The sequence below is a fragment of the Phoenix dactylifera genome, chromosome 12 (genome assembly GCF_051530095.1).
Source record: "Phoenix dactylifera cultivar Ajwa chromosome 12, Ajwa_hap1_PhDact_Kaust_v1.1, whole genome shotgun sequence".
NCBI lineage: Eukaryota > Viridiplantae > Streptophyta > Magnoliopsida > Arecales > Arecaceae > Phoenix > Phoenix dactylifera.
The window spans coordinates 1,481,755-1,503,547 of record NC_143201.1 but is presented as its reverse complement, the minus strand read 5'-3'; the positions used below and the strand labels follow the sequence as shown (position 1 = coordinate 1,503,547).

Genomic DNA, 21,793 nt, shown 5'->3' with positions numbered 1-21,793 from the left:
TTGTTACCTCTCTATCCTAACTTAGCCATCGAAGGATCTTCTGCTGGAATTTCTTTGGCACGCGGATTTTTTGTAGGCCATCTCCGAAGGAGATCAACTTTCTATACCATGTCCACCTCAATTCCTGCTACTTCATTACCATCCGAGCCATGCCCCAACCTAGGTCTGAAACTCAGCAATAACACAGACAGTTACAGCTTTTTATTCCTATGCCTATATAAAGAGAGTCAAAGGACCTCAAAAGAGGGACTCGTAGTCATAAAGAGACTCTCATAGTTCAAAGCTCTTATGGTAAGAACTCTCAACCTTTTGTCCATCATTCTATTCTCTTTTTCTTGACTCGTTAACAAGTCTATGAGCTACCCACGGCCAAGGTAAGAAGGCCAACCAGAGAAGGCCGACTAGAAGAAGACAATACTCTACATTGATCTTTTCTTTTATATTTTTCTATTTTTTGTTGCAATTCCAAAGCCCTTTTTGACTTAAGCATCTGAGGATCTAGCCGAAACTAATCTGGCAAGCCTTTCTATTATTCTTTTGTGCATAGATCAACATCTTTCTATAGATAGACTGGCAGTCTGGCACCCTCCAAACCTCCACAGCTGGACGAGATTCCGTGACAACACATTCAATCTATAGAAGCTTTGCTATTAGATGCTAGTAGGCATTAAAGAGATTTTAGGCCAAAATGGGATCTATAAGCTTGGTGCGATCGCGCTGCTAAGTAATAAAAATAAGTTATAGCATTTGCTACAATAATTATATTGAAGCAATAATTGGTTGAAAGTCAGGAAGCATTTCAAATTTGAATAAGATTATTCATATGTTTAATTCAGCCGATCCATCAAACATATAAAGCAGATTTTTTTATATGAGAAAATCTAATCAATAATTTCTTTATACCCTTCCTTCTAAAATCAGTATTTTCTATATAGTATCTTATAGAGATAAATGATAAGGATACAATATAGAATCAAACTAAGAAAGCAATTAAAAGGCACTTTTATTTTCAATAACTGCAAAATATCAGAATACATATAATTAATTCTAATGAATTATCTTGAAATTTTAAATTAAAAAAAAGAGCTCGTTGGCACCTAATTATTATGTCATAATAGATTTGAGAAGGGTTGTATAATTTCTTTCTTAAAAACGACATATGTAGAGATTGCACAGAGTTTGTTGCCATTATATATATGGAACTTATGAGTTATAAATGTTTAAGCAATTTAAGAATGGGAAAGGTATCAACAAACAACTCTATCAGCAGCTTCCATATAGAGATTAATCAAAGCTGCAACTTGGGTGGGTAATTAGGTTAAGTTAAAGGACTAGATGTAGCCCAACCTAGTCTCTTTAACTCACAATCCTAACCTAACCCAACTAAGTCCGAGGTTGGGATTCCTCCAACTTAGCCCAACCTGATCTGATCTTATACTAAATTTGAATTAGGCCAAGTGAAGTGGATCATGCTTGGTTGTGCCATATTAATTGGACTAGATTAAGTTAAATTAGTATGTTGGATTAATATCTCAAATTCATCAATTTTAATGATATATTTGCATATAATTTAACAAGATCATATATGTAATTTTATAAATATATAAATATCATATAAAATATAAATATACTTTATTTAAGTTTGGTTGAAAGCCAACTCTAACATAATGTACTTTTGGTAGGGTCATTTTAGCCCAAATCTAATCCAAATCTCTTCTATTGTATCCGAGTAATTTCCATCAAAGTAATGATCTATGCATAAGTCTAAACGCATTCTACATGGAGACTGCGAACGATTTGCAGCCTCTATATGGGACTTTTGCTCGGCGATGTTGTAAGGATTTTTTGCATAGATACCTTTCTAAATATCATATTTTATATGAATATCCTTCCAAAATTTATATTTGCATGTATATCCTCATCAAACTCTGTTATTGTACAAATGCCCGTAATATAACGGTTGTTCTAACGGTCTTAGAAAAAATTATATTTATATTAATTAAAAATAAAATAAAATTTAAAAATTATGCTATTATTCCTATCTTCTTCTCCTGCTATCGGGATCGCGATCTATTTGCATGTCTACGCATTAAGAATATTTTAATTATTTTAATTTAAAATTATTAATTTTTTAACGTCGTTAGATAGCTTGGGTACATATGAAAAATAAAAATAAAAAAAAAGTATAATGATAAAATAAGTGTTTTACAAAGATATATATATAAATATTAATTTAAAAGAGTATACATGCAAAATTCGAAATTTAGAAAGTATTCATGAAAAAAAACCATTTTAGTAACGGCTTCTCGATTCACGGACCAAGAGATAATTTTCGATTCTATCGATCCAGGCTACGACGAGAAACGGCGGCCTGCCCTATCTTCTGTACCCATTTCGTTCTCTCCCGCCCTCTCTCTTGCTTCTCGTCTTCTCGAAGCAAAGGCGACCTCCGCTCTACCCCAATCCGGATGGATTTTTTTATAGCATAATTTGGGTGGACAAAGGAATTGGAAGCAACTGAGCCCAATCCACAAGGCTGAGGGTGAGGTGGTGAAAGAAAGAGAGAAGGGTAGTAGGAGGAGAAGTTGGAGGCCAGAATTTAGCTTCTTGAGGTCCTGGGATGTTACAATCCATTATTAGGTACAGTAATTTCTTTTAAAAATTCAATCTTTTCTTGTACCGTTGCTTAGCTTTGGATTTTTTTGATCGGTTCTTATTTTTCTCCTAAAAAAACATACTATCTTTCTCCACTTCGTTCGTGCTATTTGATTTTGATTTCATGGACAAGATGAACCCAATAGCTTCTCAAAACTTCATCTAATTTATACTTTTTTTTGTTTCTACTGTGTTTGAAAACTATGAACTTGACTCTGTAATCGTATTTTATTCGGCGTAGTTGGGATTTAAACCAGAAAGATGGAAAACACAACTCTTCTTGTTTAGTTGAAATGCTTTCCAATTTATGTTGAATCTCCGTCTGAGGTGAAACCTGTTCACTGTGAAGTGAAGAGAATCCAATGCAAAATCATAGCAAAATCAAAAGACTTTCTAGATAACAAGAGTAGATGAAATATCAAATAATTGTTAAAAGTTAATGAGATTGAAAATTAAAGCATCGTGACTGTTCAGGAAATAGTGTACTAGTTCATGAAGCATTGCAACTCTACGCGAAGGGATGCACCTATGATTGAAGCATTGCAACTCTACATGAAGGGATGCACCTATTCATGTCTACATATTACTATAAATACTCACATTTGTAATCGTTTTTAGCAGAGAAATTAGTTATCCATTTTTCAAGCTCTATTTTCATAGGAGTGGAACTTTTAAGAAAGTTCATATTCATTCCAACAAAGTGGTATCGGAGCGGGTTTTCATCTACAATGGAGAAGCTATCGACGTCAAACTCATTAAATACTCTCTATCCAATTTTTAATGGAGAAAACTATGAGTTCTGGCGTATTAAGATGAGAACTCTTTTGTTGGCAGAGGGTGTGTGGAATGCCATGTAGGTTAAATTCCAAGAACCAGAACAAGGAGTGCAACTAACAGAAGAAGCGAAGAAGCAAATAGACAAGAGTAGAATGGTAGATGCTCGGGCATTGGCTCGTATTCAAGCTGGAATTTCTCCCACAATTTTTCCTCGAATTATGTATGCATCTACAGCAAAGGAAGCCTGGGATCGTCTTTGCCTTGAATACCAAGGAGATGAGAGACAATCTGCACTTAGATTACAAAATTTGCGCAGAGAGTTTGAAATGCTGCAGATGAAAGAAACAGAATCTATGTTTGATTTTTTTTTCTTGGGCATTTGAGCTCGTAAACCAAATTAAGGCCGCAGGAGATAATATTACTGAACAACATATTGTGGAGAAGATCTTAGTAAGTCTTCCTCCAAATTATGATGATTCAGTAATCTTGATCGAAGAGACTAAAGACCTGTCAACTCTCATAGTCCAGCAACTCATGTATTCTTTGCATATGCATGAGCAAAGAAAACTTAGAAGAGAAAACAGATCAGTAGAAAGTGTGTTCTCGTCAAGAACACAAAACAAAGGGAAGAAGCCAAAATCTTCATGGAAAAAGAACTCTGCAAAATAAGATAGAAGTGGTCCGGCATCAGAAGGCAAGCAGTTGACTTGTAAAATTTGTAGAAGAAGCAATCATAAAACTGAGGATTGTTGGTACAAGGGTAAACCCCAGTGTCGGTTTTGCCAAAAATTTGGTCACATAGAACGTGACTGCAGGAAAAAAAAGAGGAGAAGGACAACAGGCCAAGATGACAGAAGCAGAAGAAGAAAACTTTCTCTTTGTTGCCGCCATGACAACCAAAGTAGAAACTACAGGACAATGGCAATTAGACAGTGCCTATAGTAATCATATGAGTGGTAAAAGAAGTCTGTTTGTGGAGCTAGATGAATCCATCAAGCCAAAAATACAAATTGGAGATGGGACTTTCTTAAGAGCAAATGGGAAAGGCGCAATCAAAATTCAAACCAAGCAAGGAAGCAGACATATCAGAGAAGTTTTATATGTTCCTAATTTGGCAGCAGACTTGCTTAGTGTGGGATAACTCATGCAAAATGGATATTCTCTTTCTTTTGCCCAAGATAAGTGCTTGATATATGACAAGCATCAAAGATTGCTGGTTTCTGTTCAAATGACAGAAAAGAGATATTTTCCTTTCCAAGTTACAACAAACAACTTTGGATTAGTAGCAACTGAAAATGAATCCGAGCTATGGCATAGAAGATTTGGCCATCTAAATTACAAATCTTTAAAGCTTTTGAAGGAGAAAAATTTTGTGCAAGGACTTCCTTATATTGATGACTTGAAGGAAGTTTGTGAGAGCTGTGTTATGGGCAAGCATTCAAGAGCATCTTTTCCTAACAAAGCAAAATGGCATGCAAAAGCCCCTCTTCAATTAGTTCATACTGACATTTGTGGCAAGATGTCAGTCCCCTCCCTTGGAGGTCATTTCTATTTCTTAACCTTTATTGACGATTTTTCTCGAAAATGCTGGGTTTATTTACTTAAGTAGAAGTCAAAAGAAGGCAGATTGAAAATTAAAGCATCGTGACTGTTCAGGAAATAGTGTACCAGTTCATGAAACATTGCAACTCTACACGAAGGGATGCACCTATGATTGAAGCATTGTAACTCTACATGAAGGGATGCACCTATTCATGTCTACATATTTCTATAAATACTCACATTTGTAATCGTTTTTAGCAGAGAAATTAATTATCCATTTTTCAAGTCTCTGTTTTCATAGGAGTGGAACTCTTAAGAAAGTTCATATTCATTCCAACAAGATTCAGTTGCCTGCACAAGCTATGTAATTCCTTCCGTGCAGTTTGGTTGTTATGAGGCTTACATTGAGTCTCGGAGTATTTGCATATTGTAGTTTCAAGCTAGGTGTCTGATTTCGAATTGTGCAGGAGGCATGTCATTCTAATCTTGCAAGAAAATGCATTTTGAAACAAGATTCACCGTTTCGGTATCGGACACCGTACCAGTGCCACACTGGCACAATGTCAGTATGATACGATATGGAATTTTATTGGTATACCGATACTTGGTATATTATCCATATCAAGTACCAGTACCGAATAAGTATGGTACGCTCCGTACCATTCAGTACGAGCTGATACGGCGTACCTTGTTTTGAAATATCCGATCATTCTCTACCAAAAAAAAAAATCTAGTCATTTGATTTGTGTACCAGGTGGCACTCATTTTTATGTCATTTTTAGGTATCTTTGTGATGTTTAAGAGGTTGGAATGGTGTCGTGCAAGAAATCTGAAGGAAGCCCAATATTTTTGAAGCAGACTGTTGTTTCTTACAGCATTAGGGAGCTAGAATTATTGAAATTTTGATATGATACCTCATCTGTTGAGGGTCTGACTACTCGTACTGGGGTCATTGATATGTTGAGAGTTTCTGGAAATGTTTCAGATTTTTTATGCCCATTTTATGATATTCACATTTTTTTAAGGGAATGTAGCAGATTCCAAAACTTGTTGAGGTGGAATATCAGAACATGGTAGGTTTGAAATATGTTTGTCTAGGAGGACAAAGAAGATTCGAATTTCCTCTCTCTCTAGTGAATCTGGTAGCTCCTTCGACATTTAGCATGGTCTAGTTGGTCATATTATGTGTTAGCCGCACCTTGTTCTGATGTTGTCAACTATGTTTGTTAATCATTCAGAGAAATTACGAAAACAGCATGTATTAGCCACCATCTATTGGTAGAAGTTATCTTTCTTGAAACTCTGTCATTCTTTTAGGGAGATGTTCCATTCCAGGGTGATTTCTCTGGTTAGCGAATCATGGGAGGCACATATTGCACAGATATATGTATGAGCTCTGAACAGGACGATTTGTTTTCTTTATGCTGTTCTCTCTAATCTAATATTCGTTTGGAATATTATGTGTTTCTATTGTAGATAAGTTATCTACATGTAAAAGTTAACAGAGGCATTCTTATATTATGTTTCTTCGCCAGGTTATTAACATATTAATGGTGAAATGTTGGTTATAAATGCCTGTTGGGATCTTGGCGAATTATTTTGTGTTTTATATGGGTATATCTTGATTCTAGTTTCAAAAGTGGAGTTTGGACTTTGGACTGGAGCAGCAACTTTTGATCAGGACCAGTTCTATTATTGGTCAAAGAAAATTTAGATGCGTTTTTTTCCCCTTGTCTTGAATCTTGAACAGTTGAAGGGATCGATCTTGTTGGAGAGAGAATCTTGAACGATGATACCTTTTGGTTTTGTTCCTGGCCATTAGGAAACTGCAGTCTTTTCTAATTATCATACTAATTACACTAAATGGTATATAAGGAAATTCAGCTATGCCTCAAACTGAAAAGCAAGAAACAAGTGCATGAAGGTGTTTTTTTTTTTGGATTGTAATGCATGAAGGAATATAATGTACATAATTTGAGGCTTGAAAGCAATAACATTTTTCAGACAGTTCCATAGTCTTACTCGTACCCTAATGTAGATGAATAGAAATTGGAAAATGAGACCAAATTTTTAGCCTCATCTGCCATGTAAGATGATCTTGCAAGCTAAATTTATTGAATGTTCACTGGAACTAGAATTTTGAAACCACCTTGTTCAAAAAAGATCCAAGCATTTCTTCCATTATCCACGACTGGACCTGTCAGCTTTTCTTTCTTCTATTGGACATCTGCCTGCTAAATTAGAATGCGAGGAATCAGAGAACAATTGTTTCTCAGAGGAAAGTAGTAAAAGACATGGCTTTAAACTCAGAACAGAGCCTCAACGTTGAAAAAAGGTTGTGGGGTTATTATAAAATCAGGGCCGTGTGTGGATGTGCCACAGAAATCTGATCGCAATAGAGATTCATAATTTCATTCAAAATTCTATACTGTGTAGTAATCTCAAATTTATAACTTTTCCTCCATATAATCTTACCTTTTTTCCAATTTTAGATCTCTCTTTTGGAAATTTTGGAGGAAAAAAACCTACTCCACCTGCATTTTTGGACTTTGCTAATCTTCATATTCCTCAAACTCAAATGAATGCATGCATTTAGCATAGTTGATGCACATATATTGGTATTGGATGTATGGTTAATACAGATTAGTTGCACATGTAAAGATGTTCTTATACAGGTAGAGGTACGGTGAGCCACCGAAGTACAAAAAGAAACCTCTCTAAGAAAAAAAAATAATTTTTTTTGTTGCTGAGATGGGTGATTCATACAAATCTAGTACGGACACATCCTATAAGATCAAAAAAGGCATCTCTTTTTAACAACCAAACATCTCTTAAGAAATTTTAACCTCAATTTTTAAATTTTAAATCAAGAAGAGTGATGGAATGACGATGTCGAAACTAAAAACCTCCGGTACCAGTCTAAGAAACATTAGAAGATGTATAGAGTTTTTTTTTTTTTTGCTAAAACGGAAGTATCATACATAACATGTACGAATGCAATCAAGAAAATCAAAAAACAAAATATTTCGGAGCGTACTAGGCAACTCTGCCTCTTCCACCTAGGTGGTCCTCTGAATGGTTGGCAACAAATGAAGCCATCCAATCCGTAGTTTCATTGGCTTCTCTAAACACATGCTTCGCTTGGATCACCTCATCCGCGTGAAGAAAGGATTTCCAAAAAGTATAAACAATGATTGGTTTGATGCTGCCGTCCATGTCCTGGGAAAGAAATCTATTGCACGTGATCTTGCTACATGTGATACTGAAATCTGAGGCAAGAACGACCAAATAATGTAGTAGAGATAGGATAGATCCGTTTGTGATGGTGGAAGGTGACAGCCAGATCCTGACACCTATTAAGGACCAGACTTGTGAAATTACTGCAGATGCTTACTAGTTACCTCATCATATGCCTTTTTCTTATTATATAATTATATGTTATTTATTTATTTTTGACTAAAAATAAAAGTCCCACATAATGTGTACGAATACAACAAAAAAAAAATCAAAAAGCAATATATCACGGAGAGCAGTAGGCAACTTCGCTTCTTCCTCCTATAGGTGGTCCTCCGAGTGGTTAGCAACAAAAGAAGATATCCAATCTGCCACTCTATTAGCCTATCTAAATGCATGCTTTGCCTGAAGCATCAGCCCGTCAGACATCATGGTCCGGATATTTCTCACCAGCGGATGGTAGTCACCGAGCCCCCTAGAAGCCTACGGGATCCATCCAATGACCGTCGCAGAGTCATCCTCCAGGAGGATGTCTCTCTCCTGTAAGACACGCCGAACATAACACATTATTTTCTTAGCATACATCTTCCACCTTGTTTGTACTCATCATAACCAAAGAATTATGTGTCATGATTTCATAAAATGACAGCACTTGAGAACATATTAATTTGTTTATATATAGAGACAAAGAGAAGCTTCAGTGAAACAACCAGAGTTTGTTTTGGATCTTATGCCAAATGAATGACCTGTATTCTTCTGAATACAGTCCCCACAAGAGCACATGGAAGAAATTGGCAACTTGGACTGCAAGCACGACTTGGGTTCTGAGACACTCGTGTCCTTCTCACCCAGGTCAAGTTGTGCCATGTTTTTACTAGCCATGCCATTCCTGGTCTTCGACGTATCGCCATCGAACTCTTCAGTCAAATGCCGATGCTCCCAGCATTCCCTACTCTTTAATTATGAGTCTTAGTTGGAGCAGACTCGCCATGCATGATAGTGCTCGAGGGGAAAAGGACATCAACATGGTGATTCTTGCAGTAAGACTTCCCTCTCTTAGGTTTTTTTCCTCCGAATGTTTAGAAGAAATTATACCCTATATAGGCTCTATACATCATGCGTTCGTCTTAGATTACCATCCTGCGCACCACTGGGGTGGTATGCATGGTGCAGGATATAACTTCTCAATGTTTACACTGCTTTCACATTCGCTTATTTTATCGATCTCATTCATCAAGCACTTATCTTGGTGCACCATCATAGGAATAAGCAAGTGTGATCGGTCTGGTGCACCGCCATGTGGTGGATATGATATAGGATATAATTTTTTTTTTTGGTAAAAACGGCAATTTCATATAACTCTAACGTGAGTACATCCTGCCATATCAGAAGAAAGAAAAAAATACAGAAGAGGCGGAAGCTCTACCGTGGAAGTCTAGCAGATCTCCCCTGAATGCCGTGCAACGTAAGAGGCGACCCAATCTGCTGCTCTGTTCGCCTCTCGGAAAGCATGTACTGCCTCAAAACTGTCCATCTCCAAAGCCAGCCTGCGGGTCTCACGAATAAGAGGATGGCCATCACCAAACCTGTCCGCACTCCGGATCCAATCGATGACTATAGATGAATCCCCCTCGAGGTGCACTCGCCTAGCACCAAGCACCCGCCTTGCGTAGGATACGCCCTCCCAAGCTGCCCGCAGCTCAGCTCCCACTATGTGAGCCCAGGTGTACACCAGCCACCCGCAGCAACCAGGCGCCCAAGGTGATCTCTGATGACAAATCCAACCCCTCCGGACCTCCCCTCCAATGCCACGCTACCATCAAAACTTACCTTGAGATAACTATGGGGTGGGGGCACCCAAGAAGCAACGACAAACCTGAGCGTTGAAACAACACAACGAGTACCCCAGATGTCCCTGGCCGTCCCAAGAGAACACAAGTCGAGACCGGAGGAAACCTTCCCAGCCTAAAGCACAGCTCTATCCACCACCATCCTCGTCGAGAACCTCCTACCCTCAAACAATCGTGCATTCCGGTCCAACCAAATGTGGTAGGCCAGATATGCTCTAAGTATCCCCGCCTGGGCAAATCTAGGGCTCTGCATGGATACTCTCAGCAGATGTAACAAATCCTGTACCGACTCCACTGAACAAGAAAGAGGGACAGGTGACCTCCTCCATATCTCCCTAGCCCTGGGACACTACAACAAGACATGCTCGATGGTCTCCACAGCGTCTGAACACATCTCATAATACTGAGGGATCCACACACCCCGCCTGAATAGCACACTCCTGGTAGGTAGGCAACCCCAGGCCTTCCAGATGAAGAGTACCACCCACGGATGGATCCGCATCCTCCAAATCTACCCTTCCTCAATCTGCCTGACTAGCTCCCCACTGAAGAGAGCCAGAAGATCCCTAGCTCGCACCTGCGACCGTCCCGATGGCACCCAGATCAACCTGTCAGACTCCCCTCTGGTGGGCACCGGAAGAGCCAGTATCATCTCTGCCAGCTGCTCCCCAAACACCTCTCGGACCAGCCCCACCCTCCACCTGCCCTCATCTGGGATCATCAGATCGCTGACCCTACAGCCTGTTAAGCGTCCCGAATCCACCATGGTGGGCAGGCGGCTGATCGGCTGCGCGGTCACCCAACAATCCTCCAACACATCGATCGAGCGTCCGTCGCCAACAGCCCATCTGATCTCCGGCAATACCGCCCCCACTCTGGTGCACATCTCCCTCCACACTGGAGAGTGATGACGGGCTGCTCTTGCTCCGAGAATCAAAACTCCATACTTAGCCCTCAACAACGAGGACCATATGCTGTTAGACTCCATAACAAATCTAGCAACATGGCATGCCGCTAAAGCCTCCCGCCTCTCCAATAAGGACTGCACCCGTAAACCTCCCCATCTGGTCGGCTGACACACCACCTCCCATGCCAGCAGATGAATACCATCTCTACCACCCTGCCTCCCCCTAATGAAACTTCTAAGAAGCTGCTCAATGGTCCTCAGAACCGCCACTAGGATGAAGGAGGTGGAAAGTAGATAGGTAGGGATCGAAGAAAGGACTAACCGAACCAAAGTGATCCTCCCCATCATAGATAGTGAGTGCCTCTGCCAGCCCTCCACCCTTTGCCTGATGCTGGCCTCCAAGAAAGTACAATCCCTGCCGCGCAGTCGCCGACCAGAAAGCGGGACCCCCAAGTACCTCATCATGCCATCCTGCTCGGCCACCCCCAGAATCTCCATGATAGAGTTCTTCTCCTCTTGTCTGGTCGACGAGCTAAAGCAGACTACAGATTTCGATAAGTTAACTCGTTGACCTGACATAGCACAGTAGTCCCATAGAACCCTACTCAGAACCCGGGCGTCCTACCGAGCCGACCGAGCCAATAGCAAACAATCATCCACAAAAAGCAAATGAGAGATCGAGGGAGCATCCACTACTGGCCTGTAAGTCTCTAGCTCCTGAGTAAGTACAGCCTGATGCAAGAATCTAGATAAAGCATCCGCACAGACAATAAACAATAGGGGGGAAAGCGGGCATCCCTGCCGCAATCCTTCTGACGACACAAAGAAACGGGAGGGTGTGCCATTTACCAAGATGGCAAAAGAAGGAGCCCTGACACAACCCATAATCCACTGAATCCATGTCTCCGAAAAACCAAACACCTGTAGAGACTGATGTACAAAGTTCCACCGCATCCTATCATAGGCCCTCTCTATATCAAGCTTGACCCTCATCAAGCTCCTCCTCATCGGGGCCCTCCCCGGATCGAACATGAACTTCTGTGCTATCAGTACATTGTTGGAGATGCTCCGACCGCCTATGAAAGCATCCTGCTCCGGGCTGATCAGCCTCGGAAGTAAATCCCTCAACTTGACAGCAAGAATCTTCATCGTTGCCTTGTACAAAGTGGTGCACAGGCTGATCGGTCGGAAATGACCCGGGTCAGTAGCATCCTGCCGCTTCGGTATCAGGGTAATGAAGGTCCTCTGCCGGTCTGATGACATCACAGTTGTGGTAAAGAACTGTTGTATAGCCGCCGTTATATCTTGTCCTACTACCATCCAGTACCTTCGGAAGATCAACGGTGGAAAACCATTTGGCCCTGGTGCCTTGTCCCCCTCAAGGGACCACACCGCCGCCTTCATCTCCTCCTCTGATACCAGCCTAATCATTACATCTGTCTCCTCCTCCGATACCCTCACAGTAGGCATCGGCATCTCCACTCGACGCCTCCCACCTAACGGCTCCGTCCACCTCGCTTTGAAGAAGCTCTCCATAATCCTCCGGATCATGTCAGGGTCCTCTGACATCTGCCCGTCCTCACTCCTGATAATTCTGATCTTGTTCTGATGCCTCCTGATCATTGTCGCCTGATGAAAAAATCTAGTGTTCCGGTCTCCCTCCAAGATCCATTGGATCCTGGACTTCTGTCTCCATAAGGTATCCCGTTGCCTAAGAAGGGAGTCATGTAAGGCCAAGTGCGATCTAAGCTCTCCCATCTCCTCCTCCGATAACCCTCCTCTCTGTGCCTCCTGAGACTGTAATCTGTCAATGGCCGCCTCCTCCTCCTCTGTTCTCCTGAAAATGTTCTCCACCTCCTCTCGGTTCCACCTTCGCAGCCGCCTCCTGGTCAACTCCAGCCTTCGGGACACCCGATACATAGCATCACCCCTAACCGGGGTACTCCATGCCTCCTGCACCATCTCCCAGGACCGTGGGTAGCACAGCCAAAACTTCTCAAACCTGAAGGGGGATCGAACTGGGATATGTGCCTCAGTACTCACCAACAATGGATTATGGTCCGATGCTATCCTCGGCAAATGTCTGACATGATGATCAGGAAAGCTCTGGATCCACCCAGCTATAGCACATGCTCTGTCTAGTCTCTCCCACACACGTGCCCGCCCCTGCTGATTGTTGCACCATGTGTACCTAGGCCCGAAAAGCCCAAATCAATCAGACCATTGGATGTAAGAAAGTCCTGAAACTCCTTAATCTTCTTTTTGTGGGAGAAAGGTTTCCCCCCATCTTTTTCTGAGGATCAACAATGCAATTGAAATCTCCTGCCACCAGCATAGGATAGCCCTGACTAATCATTTGTGAGACCTCCTCCCACAATGTCCTCCTCACCCTATAATCAGTGCTAGCATACACCGCTGACAGAACCCAAGGACTATGATTTTCCTCCGAAATCACCAAAATCACCTCCTGATTGCAAACATTGAAACGATCCAATCTACACGGCTATGTCCCCAAGTAACAATAATGCCTCATGACAAACCTTGGGGTTCCACAGCATAAAACCCCCACGATCTTGGAATCGCCCTTCTGGCCTTCTGCAAACTGCCTTCCGAAAGTCGGGTCTCAAATAGTACACAAATATCCGGGTTGTGCTGTTGCACCAACCTGCGAAAAGCCGGGGTAAAGGATGGTTTCCCCGCACCACGACAATTCCACAAGATAATCTTCATAAATCACCCGATGAAACCGCACAGCCCGTATCTCCTGAGCTGTTGCTGCCACCTGTGTCCACTTCCATACCCTCTTCATCACCTTGAGATTCCCTATTCACTCCCTTCGTTGAAGCCATCATTTGGAGAAGAATTTGAAGATGCTGCCCTCCACTATTCCCTTGTGCCATATGGCACACAGTGCCCATGGAGCCTGTGCCACAAGCCACGGACCCTCCAACCACCCTCCCACTGTCAGCCGGGTTGTTTCCCTCCACCGAATCAACCAGTTTCCCCTTCCCCTTGTTTGGCACCAAATCGGGACTGGAACTATTCAACTGCGCCATATGGCACGGCAGGGAAACGGAGGATGAAGAGCTTACCTCCTTCTCCCGACCACTGTTGATTCTGCCATCCCCATCTACCCGTCGCGCCGCCGTCTCCACCGGACAAGACCCGAGTGTCGCCACCGAGGCTCGCTCCGACAGTTCCACCGCCACCGAGAGAGCTCGGGTCAATCGTCATCCGTGGGGTTCCACCACCCCATGCCGCGAAGTACCGCCGCCCGGCACGACCGGATGCTCCGCCTGAGGAGGTCGTCCGTGCACCGGCGCGAGGGGCGGTGGCGAGCTCTTGCTCCTCCGACGGACCACCATCCATCCGCCCTTCGTAGAGGAGGGCGTCTTCCCCCCGTTCGGCATCGATGGGCCACCAATCGAGCCCTCCCCCGATTGATTCCTCGGTGGGCTCCTGGACCGCTTCAACGGGCTCAGGCCCGGCCCACCTCGGCGGGGCCCACCACTAGAGCTGGGCCTCACCTCACTCCGGCCCTGATAAGGTGCAGCCCGACTCGAGTCCGACCCTGCCCTTGACTCAGCGCCCAACTCGGATCCCGAACCGAGTTGGCTCGTTCCCCCCGTCGTCACGCCCGCGCCCGCCGCCGAAACATCCTTCTCCAGCGTTCTCCGGCGGGCCACCTTGGACGGGTTCTGCCAACCTTCAAGGTCAACCGGAGAGGCCGTCGTTGCCTGATTGTCTCCCGTCAGACTCGGACCAGGACTCGAGGGGAGGGTACCGGCTTCTTCCTCGCACCGCTGCCCGCCGCCTCCTTCCGGGGAGCCCTCAAGGATGGCCCGATCTGGTTTGTCATTAGCCATGGTCCGTAGAGGCCTTCCTCCTCGGATCGCTTACCATCCCTCATCACTCGATTCGGGACATTTGCAGCAGGCTTCTCCGTTGCACCCTCCTCAGATCCAGATGTCTCCACCACCGGGTCTGCTCCCACCTCCACCGGAGAAGAAGACTCGCATACCGCCGCCGAGTGCCCTATCCGCCCACATTTGGGACATGGGACTGGCAGGTTTTCATAGACGAAACCCTGCCAGAACTTTACCTCTCTACCCACTGATCTCCCCATCACCATCGTCCCCGGCTTGAGTGGAGCGGACACATCCACCTCCATCTTCACCCTCGCAAAACCAAACGTACGCCTCTTCTCCATGCATTCATCCAACGCCAGGGGATTTTCAGCCCGCGCTGCGATCCTAAAGATCGTCTCCTTCTTCCAATAGTCCAGCGGCAACCCGGGTAGCCGAAGCCAGACTACCACCCACCCAACGCCCTCGATCCCCGGAATGAAGTTAGGGCGCCACCTCTCCATGGCGGGCAGCTGACCGGCCACCATCCATGGGCCATTCGCCATTGCAGACTCTCGATCTGATTCGTTGGCGAATCTGACAGCGATGACGCTGTCCACCAACGTGAAGCTTCCGACGTCGTAGTCCAGCTTTCCGGCCCGTCGGACCTCCTTCGCCACCCAATCCGCTGGAACATTCCTCCCCATACTCCTCACCAGAACCGTGGAACTACGCCACTTCGACCGCATCTCCTCCAGCTCCTCTTCCGGAACCTTTACCACCTCCGAGAACCTCTCCTGCAGCACCTCTAGCTTCCGGGGAGAAATACGGTGACTGGTCCACGCTGATTGCCTCGGGGCTAGTTTCGCCACCTCCGTCCACGTCGGACGCTTAACCGGACTCCTCGGGCCATTGTTCCTCGGATCTCCAGCCAGCCCCGGCTCCGACGACGCTGGCGACCCATCCCCAGGTTCGGCCATGTCACCCAGCCAGCAACCGTTCGACAGAATTCCCCAATGATCTCCCCCCTGGAGCCCCTAGGATATATTTTTTAGACAAACAAAAATAAAGAAGAGAGGTGGAGAGGGTTCTAGTTCAATTAATAATTTATGGTGAGTCGCATAAGGAATCTTTTCGCAAGGTAAGTGCATGTGTGCTCCGTTGGTCAGTGGAATCTCAGCTCTCTCTCAACATGGCCATTCCTCTGTCGTTCCTTCATTTTTTACTTTTTCTTTTGTCTTTCTTTAACAGCCGTCCGTCGACTTGAGTTTAGAGAGAGGGTGAGGAGGAGGAGGAGGGATGGAGTTCTCCGGCGATCGGTTCGATGTCGTCGTCGTCGGTGCCGGGATCATGGGGAGCTGCACGGCCTATGAGGTGGCGAAGCGCGGCGAAAAGGTGCTCCTCCTCGAGAAATTCGACTTCCTGCACCACCTTGGCTCGTCCCATGGCGAGTCCCGGACGATCCGAGCCACCTACCCCGAAGACTACTACGCCTCGATGGCGCTCGAATCCTACCGTCTCTGGGAAGAGGCAGAGTCAGAGATCGGCTACCGCGTCCTCACCAAGACCCCGCATCTCGACATTGGCCCTGCGGCCAACAAGAGCCTCCAGTGCTTGATCGCCAACTGCGAGCCGAATTCGATCCACGCTCATCTTCTCGATCGAAGCCGGCTTCGCGACATGTTCTCCGGCGCGTTCCAATTGCCCGAGCAGTGGATCGGAGTGGCGACCGACGCCGGTGGCGTCATCAAGCCGACGAAGGCGGTCGCCATGTTCCAAGCGTCGGCCATCCGAAGAGGAGCCGTTCTCAGAGACCGCATGGAGGTGACGGACATCAAGAGAGACGAGGAAGGAGGCGGCATCTGGGTTTCAGCAGCCACCGGCGATCGCTTCTGGGGGAGGAAGTGTGTCGTCACCGTTGGAGCCTGGATGAAGAAGTTAGTTAAAGCAGTTAGCGGTCTCGTCCTTCCCATCCAGCCTCTCCACACAACCGTTTGTTACTGGAAGATCAAAGCCGGACATGAGAAGGAATTCTCGCCGGAGGCCGGATTTCCGACGTTCGCGAGCTACGGCGAGCCGTACATCTACGGCACGCCATCTTTGGAGTTCCCCGGGCTGATCAAGATTGCGATGCACGGGGGCTACCCTTGCGACCCCGACCGGAGGGACTGGGCGTCGGGCTTCGGCGCGCCGGTGGACTCGGTCATCCCGTGGATCGAACGGGTGCTGCAGGGGCGTGTCGAGGCCGGAAAGCCCGTCGTGGAGCAGGCTTGCATGTACTCGATGACCCCCGACGGGGATTTCATCATCGACTTCCTCGGCGGGGAGTTCGGCAAGGACGTGGTGGTCGCCGGAGGGTTCTCCGGTCATGGGTTCAAGATGGGTCCTGCGGTGGGGAGGATTCTGGCGGAGCTGGCCATCCATGGAGAGGCTGCAGGATTTGACCTGAAACACTTCAGGCTGAGGAGGTTTGGGGAGGACCCAAAGGGGAATGCCAAGGAGTTTGAGGACCAAGTATCCTACCCAAACCATGAATGAATGAGCTTCCTTCTATCCATTTCTTAGCCCCCTGCTCTCCATCTTCTCATGCCAATTGATCGGTGTAATCTTTAACTGTTTAGAATCATGTGTTCTTGGCTTATTGCTCTCATATCATCATGGATTAAATTAAAAACAAAATTGTAAACCCACTGGGAGATTGAAGGTTAATTAAGCTACAGTGTTTTTTTGGCTTCTAAATACTGGACTTGGGATGAGTGAAATCAAATGCAAATAACAAGAAGGGATGTGGAAAGATTCCATGTCCATATATATCCTTGTTTGATGATCGCTGATTGGCTGTCAAGACAACCAATCCCTATTTAATATTTATTGGAGATGAATATTTTCTTTCTAAACTGACTTATTGCTAAATTATAAGCATTAATTGTGTTGCCAACTGTAGATCTCAAGAATTCAAATATTCATAAGAAAGATTTTTGTCGGACTAAGATTCTCTGGTATCGGAACAGGATCTACATGCATTATATTAATTCCATGATTCCAAATTTCTTCTTCGACTCTTTTGTGGCCACTTGTCGTCCTTCTATTTCCTGTTCCACCCATGTGTGGTCCAAGTGACTCATCTTGTATCATTGATATAGAAGAGATAAGCATCGCCAACCTTAGCTCTATCTCATCTTAATTGCTACCTTATCCAATTGATTGGAAGCTGAAACAAACAAATACTGACGTTTATCCGAGAGGAAATGCCGAGATCCAAGGTATATTACCTAGTATACAGTGGGGACAAGGACAAGCAAATTGAACATCAGAGACTATGTTACATAATCACTTAATTTATAGTTCTCCCTGATGTATACAATCCTAAGGGCTAAGAGTCTTGAGCACATCATGAGTGAGAAAGATATGTGCCTTTAAATTAAGCAGAAGCATCTTTTGGAAAAGAAGAAAGAAGCAAACAAAGGCTAATATATAGCCTGCTTGAAGTCTTTGAGCTCGTTTTTGAGTGGCCCAGCCTTCCCTCTTGGATACAAAAAGATGCCTAAAGCCCACAACCTACCCACCGCCACCCCCACCACCCCCTAAAAAAAAAGAACCTGAATCCCACCAATCCTTTAGCGGAGGATCCACCACCCAAGGCACTTTAGCTCATTCTTTTTGACATTTAGAAGCGATAAGACTTTGTTGGCTCAAAGACTCTCAGTCATCTAAAATGGTAACCGTTTCACAAAAATTATACCCTACACTGCATGCACCATATAGCTATGCACGCCTTCAATCACAGCTGCTCATTTCTATGAGCCTCATTCACCAAATGCTCATCTTTGGCGCATGGCTATATGAATGAGCGGCTGTGATTATCAACATGCATGGCTAGATGACCCATGCCGTGTAGGATATAATTTCTCGGTTCTTCACTTCTATGGCCCCCTCAAAAAGATTATAAAGAAAAATGTGGGGAAGCAATGGCCTCCTCTTGCCCCCTACCAACTGGAACTCAATAATTCCCAATATCTAACAATATCTCTCAAAAGTAGATATATGAAACTATCTTCACATCATGTTTTTCTCCATGGAATGCAATGCAAGAGTTGTTGTCACAATGTGAACTACTGGTTTATTTTAGCTCAGTCTTTCCCTGGCAGGCTTTTTCTTTTTTAACTTTCTAGTAGATAAAATAGAGCTTTGGACTTTTTTAGATAGGCCTTCTAGAATGGACAAGTGACCATCTATTGGGCAAGCACCACATTTCATTAAAATAACTCTTCTTGCTGCCTCTGTACCTGCACATTTACCATGTTGTTAGGAGGGCACATTTTGACTGACCAAGTGAGTGAACCAACACTAGAGCTCCCACCATCTTACTTTCTATTAATATTATTGTTTTATAAGTTAGGAGCTCCCACCATCTTGTCTAAAGGAAAAGATTTGGTGAAGCCCATGAGCATGATGTCCATCATGGTCATCCTTATCTTGACAAGAGGAGTGCTCAACCTGGCCGTGAGCAAAATGCTCTTTCCATGGATGTACGGGAATTCGCCTGCATTTTGAGATCGTTTGGTTCGCGAAAAAAGAGAGCGAAGGTGTGGTCAACGGAAAAATAATGAGATGCTTCTTGTTTGTTTGAAATTTTCAAAGGAGAGAGACAGTAAAGTTGTATTTCCGTGAGAATATGATTCCCACATTTAATAAAAAAGTCTTTCCCATGAGAAATATGGAAAAGTTACTTTTTCATAAGGCGGAAATCACTCCATTTTTATTTTTTTTCCAAAAAGATCTTTCAGCATTAAAGAGGCATTAAAGATCTAATTTTTATTAAGGGTATAATAGGAATTATACATAATTTTTTCAGAAAAGTGGATGGTCAACCAAACATAAGCACTCTGAAAATTTGTCACTTTTCTATGATCAATCAAACATGCCAAAAATACTTTTCCAAGTATTCTCTTCTTAGGAATTTACTTCCTAGAAATTATATTCCTAGGAGAAAAAATGCTTCTCGCGAACCAAATGAGCCCTTTGTGAATCACAACTGGTGGGATTCGAGCACTTAAGCTCTCTCTCATATTGCAATGTGATTCTTAGAAACCTGCTCCATCCTCATGTATCTCCATAAATTATGTATCTCAGAGAGAGGGCAAGCCGAACGTTATGAAGAAAAATTTGCCTCTTTTATAATATTCCAAATACATCTTTCGCACAAATTCAGATCACACAGTAGCCACTTCGAGTCCTATGCACATGGATAAATAAAGAAGTTTGATATTGGGAAAGAAGACCGTGTTGGAGTTTTAATATTAAAATATTTTTTTGTGAGATGCCTCTTTAAAAAGAGTTATGATCCTTTGAAAGATTTTGCATCTTCAAAAATCTCTTTGATCTTCACACACTGTGCACGTAAGGGCGAATCACATTTTTAAGATAGTGCATATCACACGCCACGATCGAAGCAAACTTTTTTCAATTTTCTGAATTTATTTCAATAAATTATTTTTTTATAATACTATTATAAAACAATAATATAGTATTTTCTAGACAAAATATTTTTAATAGATCAATCATTGTTTCATGCGGAAGATACAATCCTAATGACAAGAAGATTCACATTAATATTTTTTTTTAGCAATTCTTTTTTTTTGGCTTGAAAATGTCACATGTGGCTTGCTAGTTATATAAAATCCATGAATTCTACGTTGGTTGGATGTTTGCTGGTGACTTTAATTATTGTTGTTGTTGCCCCATCGGAATTCTTAGCCAATGATGAATCCCTGCATCTCTCTTTTCATATCTTTTACACTGCTAAATTATGGAGGCTTTGATCTCGTGACTTCAATTACAGTTGGACCGTCCAATTCAATGCACCCTGTGACTGTTGTGAAACGTGAACCACCTCCCAAAGATTCTTTCCAGTGAAGCAGCAGGAGAGGTTTTTGTCCATTTATGATAACCCCACTCGCTTAAAATAATAAGAGAGAAGAATGAAGGAAGGAAGGAAAGAAACGTTCCTTGTATTTACTCTTACCTCCTATCTGATTCAAGCACAGGAGATTATTTTAATACGTCGGCATGTGAGACAGAATAATTTCCTCCACGACCTACTTATCATACCAAACCTAATCGCTAATCTTTTAGAAGATTAGGGCGAAAAGTAGCGAATAGCCATATGTTTTGATGCCTCATGATCCATGAAAAATGTATGTTTTCATGCCATGCTTGTACACCATAGCTGGTTGTAGCTTTTTATGGATCTCGATGTGTGATCAAGGATCATCAACAAAATACAATTCATGTCCAATATCGGAATCGATCTTTATCAAATCCATTAGTAATAACGATGATTTAAGTGCATCTTAAAAAAATCTTTTGATCGTGACATCTATAGACTTGATCAATCCAACTTGAACACTCAATCTTTTATCTTTTCAAAAGCTTTTACTTGCAAGGAAACATTGCGTGAAAATGATGGTCAGCCTTTCTGCCGAATAAGTTGAAATCCAGGGTTTAGATTTTGAATAAGTCATCTTCAAGTACATGTATTCCGAATGGAATGGATGGCCAAATAATATTAAAAAAAATTACCCGATCTTTCAAACAAACTCTTTATCATATAATTTTTTCTCGTAGGAGAATTTGTTGTTAATTAATTCACCAAACTTAGTAGCTATGGCATCATAACAGCCTCATCATGTTCACATCGATAAAAATTAGTTCACTTGTAATTTGTCCAATGTGGACTTTTTTTTTTTTTTTTTGCTATCCTTCTAATTTCAAAGTCCAATCGGACTTGAATCGGGAGAGGCTCGAGCAATCCAACTTAACTCAAATTTATATTTTAAATATTTCTTGATTTGAGTAATCCCTTGTGCAATGTAATCCAACATATCTTAATCCAAACCTAGCCGATCCAATCCAGTTTGATCCAAGTCACATGAGACCCAATTTAACCCATCACATCCTTAGCTATTTTTATATGAAATCTT

The 21,793-nt window shown here is 43.3% G+C and overlaps 2 protein-coding genes and 1 long non-coding RNA gene across 3 annotated transcripts; 2 read left to right on the top strand and 1 right to left on the bottom strand.

The window, feature by feature from the left end:
* Positions 1-2,320: 2,320 nt before the first annotated feature.
* LOC149751497 (uncharacterized) lies at positions 2,321-5,259 on the top strand. Its single transcript, XR_016398113.1, has 2 exons — positions 2,321-2,640; positions 3,130-5,259. It is a non-coding gene; the product is annotated as an uncharacterized LOC149751497 (long non-coding RNA).
* Positions 5,260-10,569: 5,310 nt separating this feature from the next.
* Positions 10,570-14,021, bottom strand: LOC149751496 (uncharacterized). The gene is made up of 5 exons (XM_089926588.1): positions 13,713-14,021; positions 13,506-13,567; positions 11,815-13,156; positions 11,616-11,697; positions 10,570-11,537 (listed from the first exon to the last, which is right to left on the bottom strand). The coding sequence occupies exons 1-5, from the start codon at positions 14,019-14,021 to the stop codon at positions 10,570-10,572; spliced, it is 2,763 nt and encodes a 920-aa protein (XP_089782714.1).
* A 1,898-nt stretch (positions 14,022-15,919) lies between these two features.
* On the top strand, positions 15,920-17,549 carry LOC103714115 (putative sarcosine oxidase). The gene has a single exon (XM_089926776.1). The coding sequence runs from the start codon at positions 16,110-16,112 to the stop codon at positions 17,346-17,348; it is 1,239 nt and encodes a 412-aa protein (XP_089782902.1). The 5' UTR covers positions 15,920-16,109; the 3' UTR covers positions 17,349-17,549.
* The last annotated feature ends 4,244 nt before the right edge of the window (positions 17,550-21,793 follow it).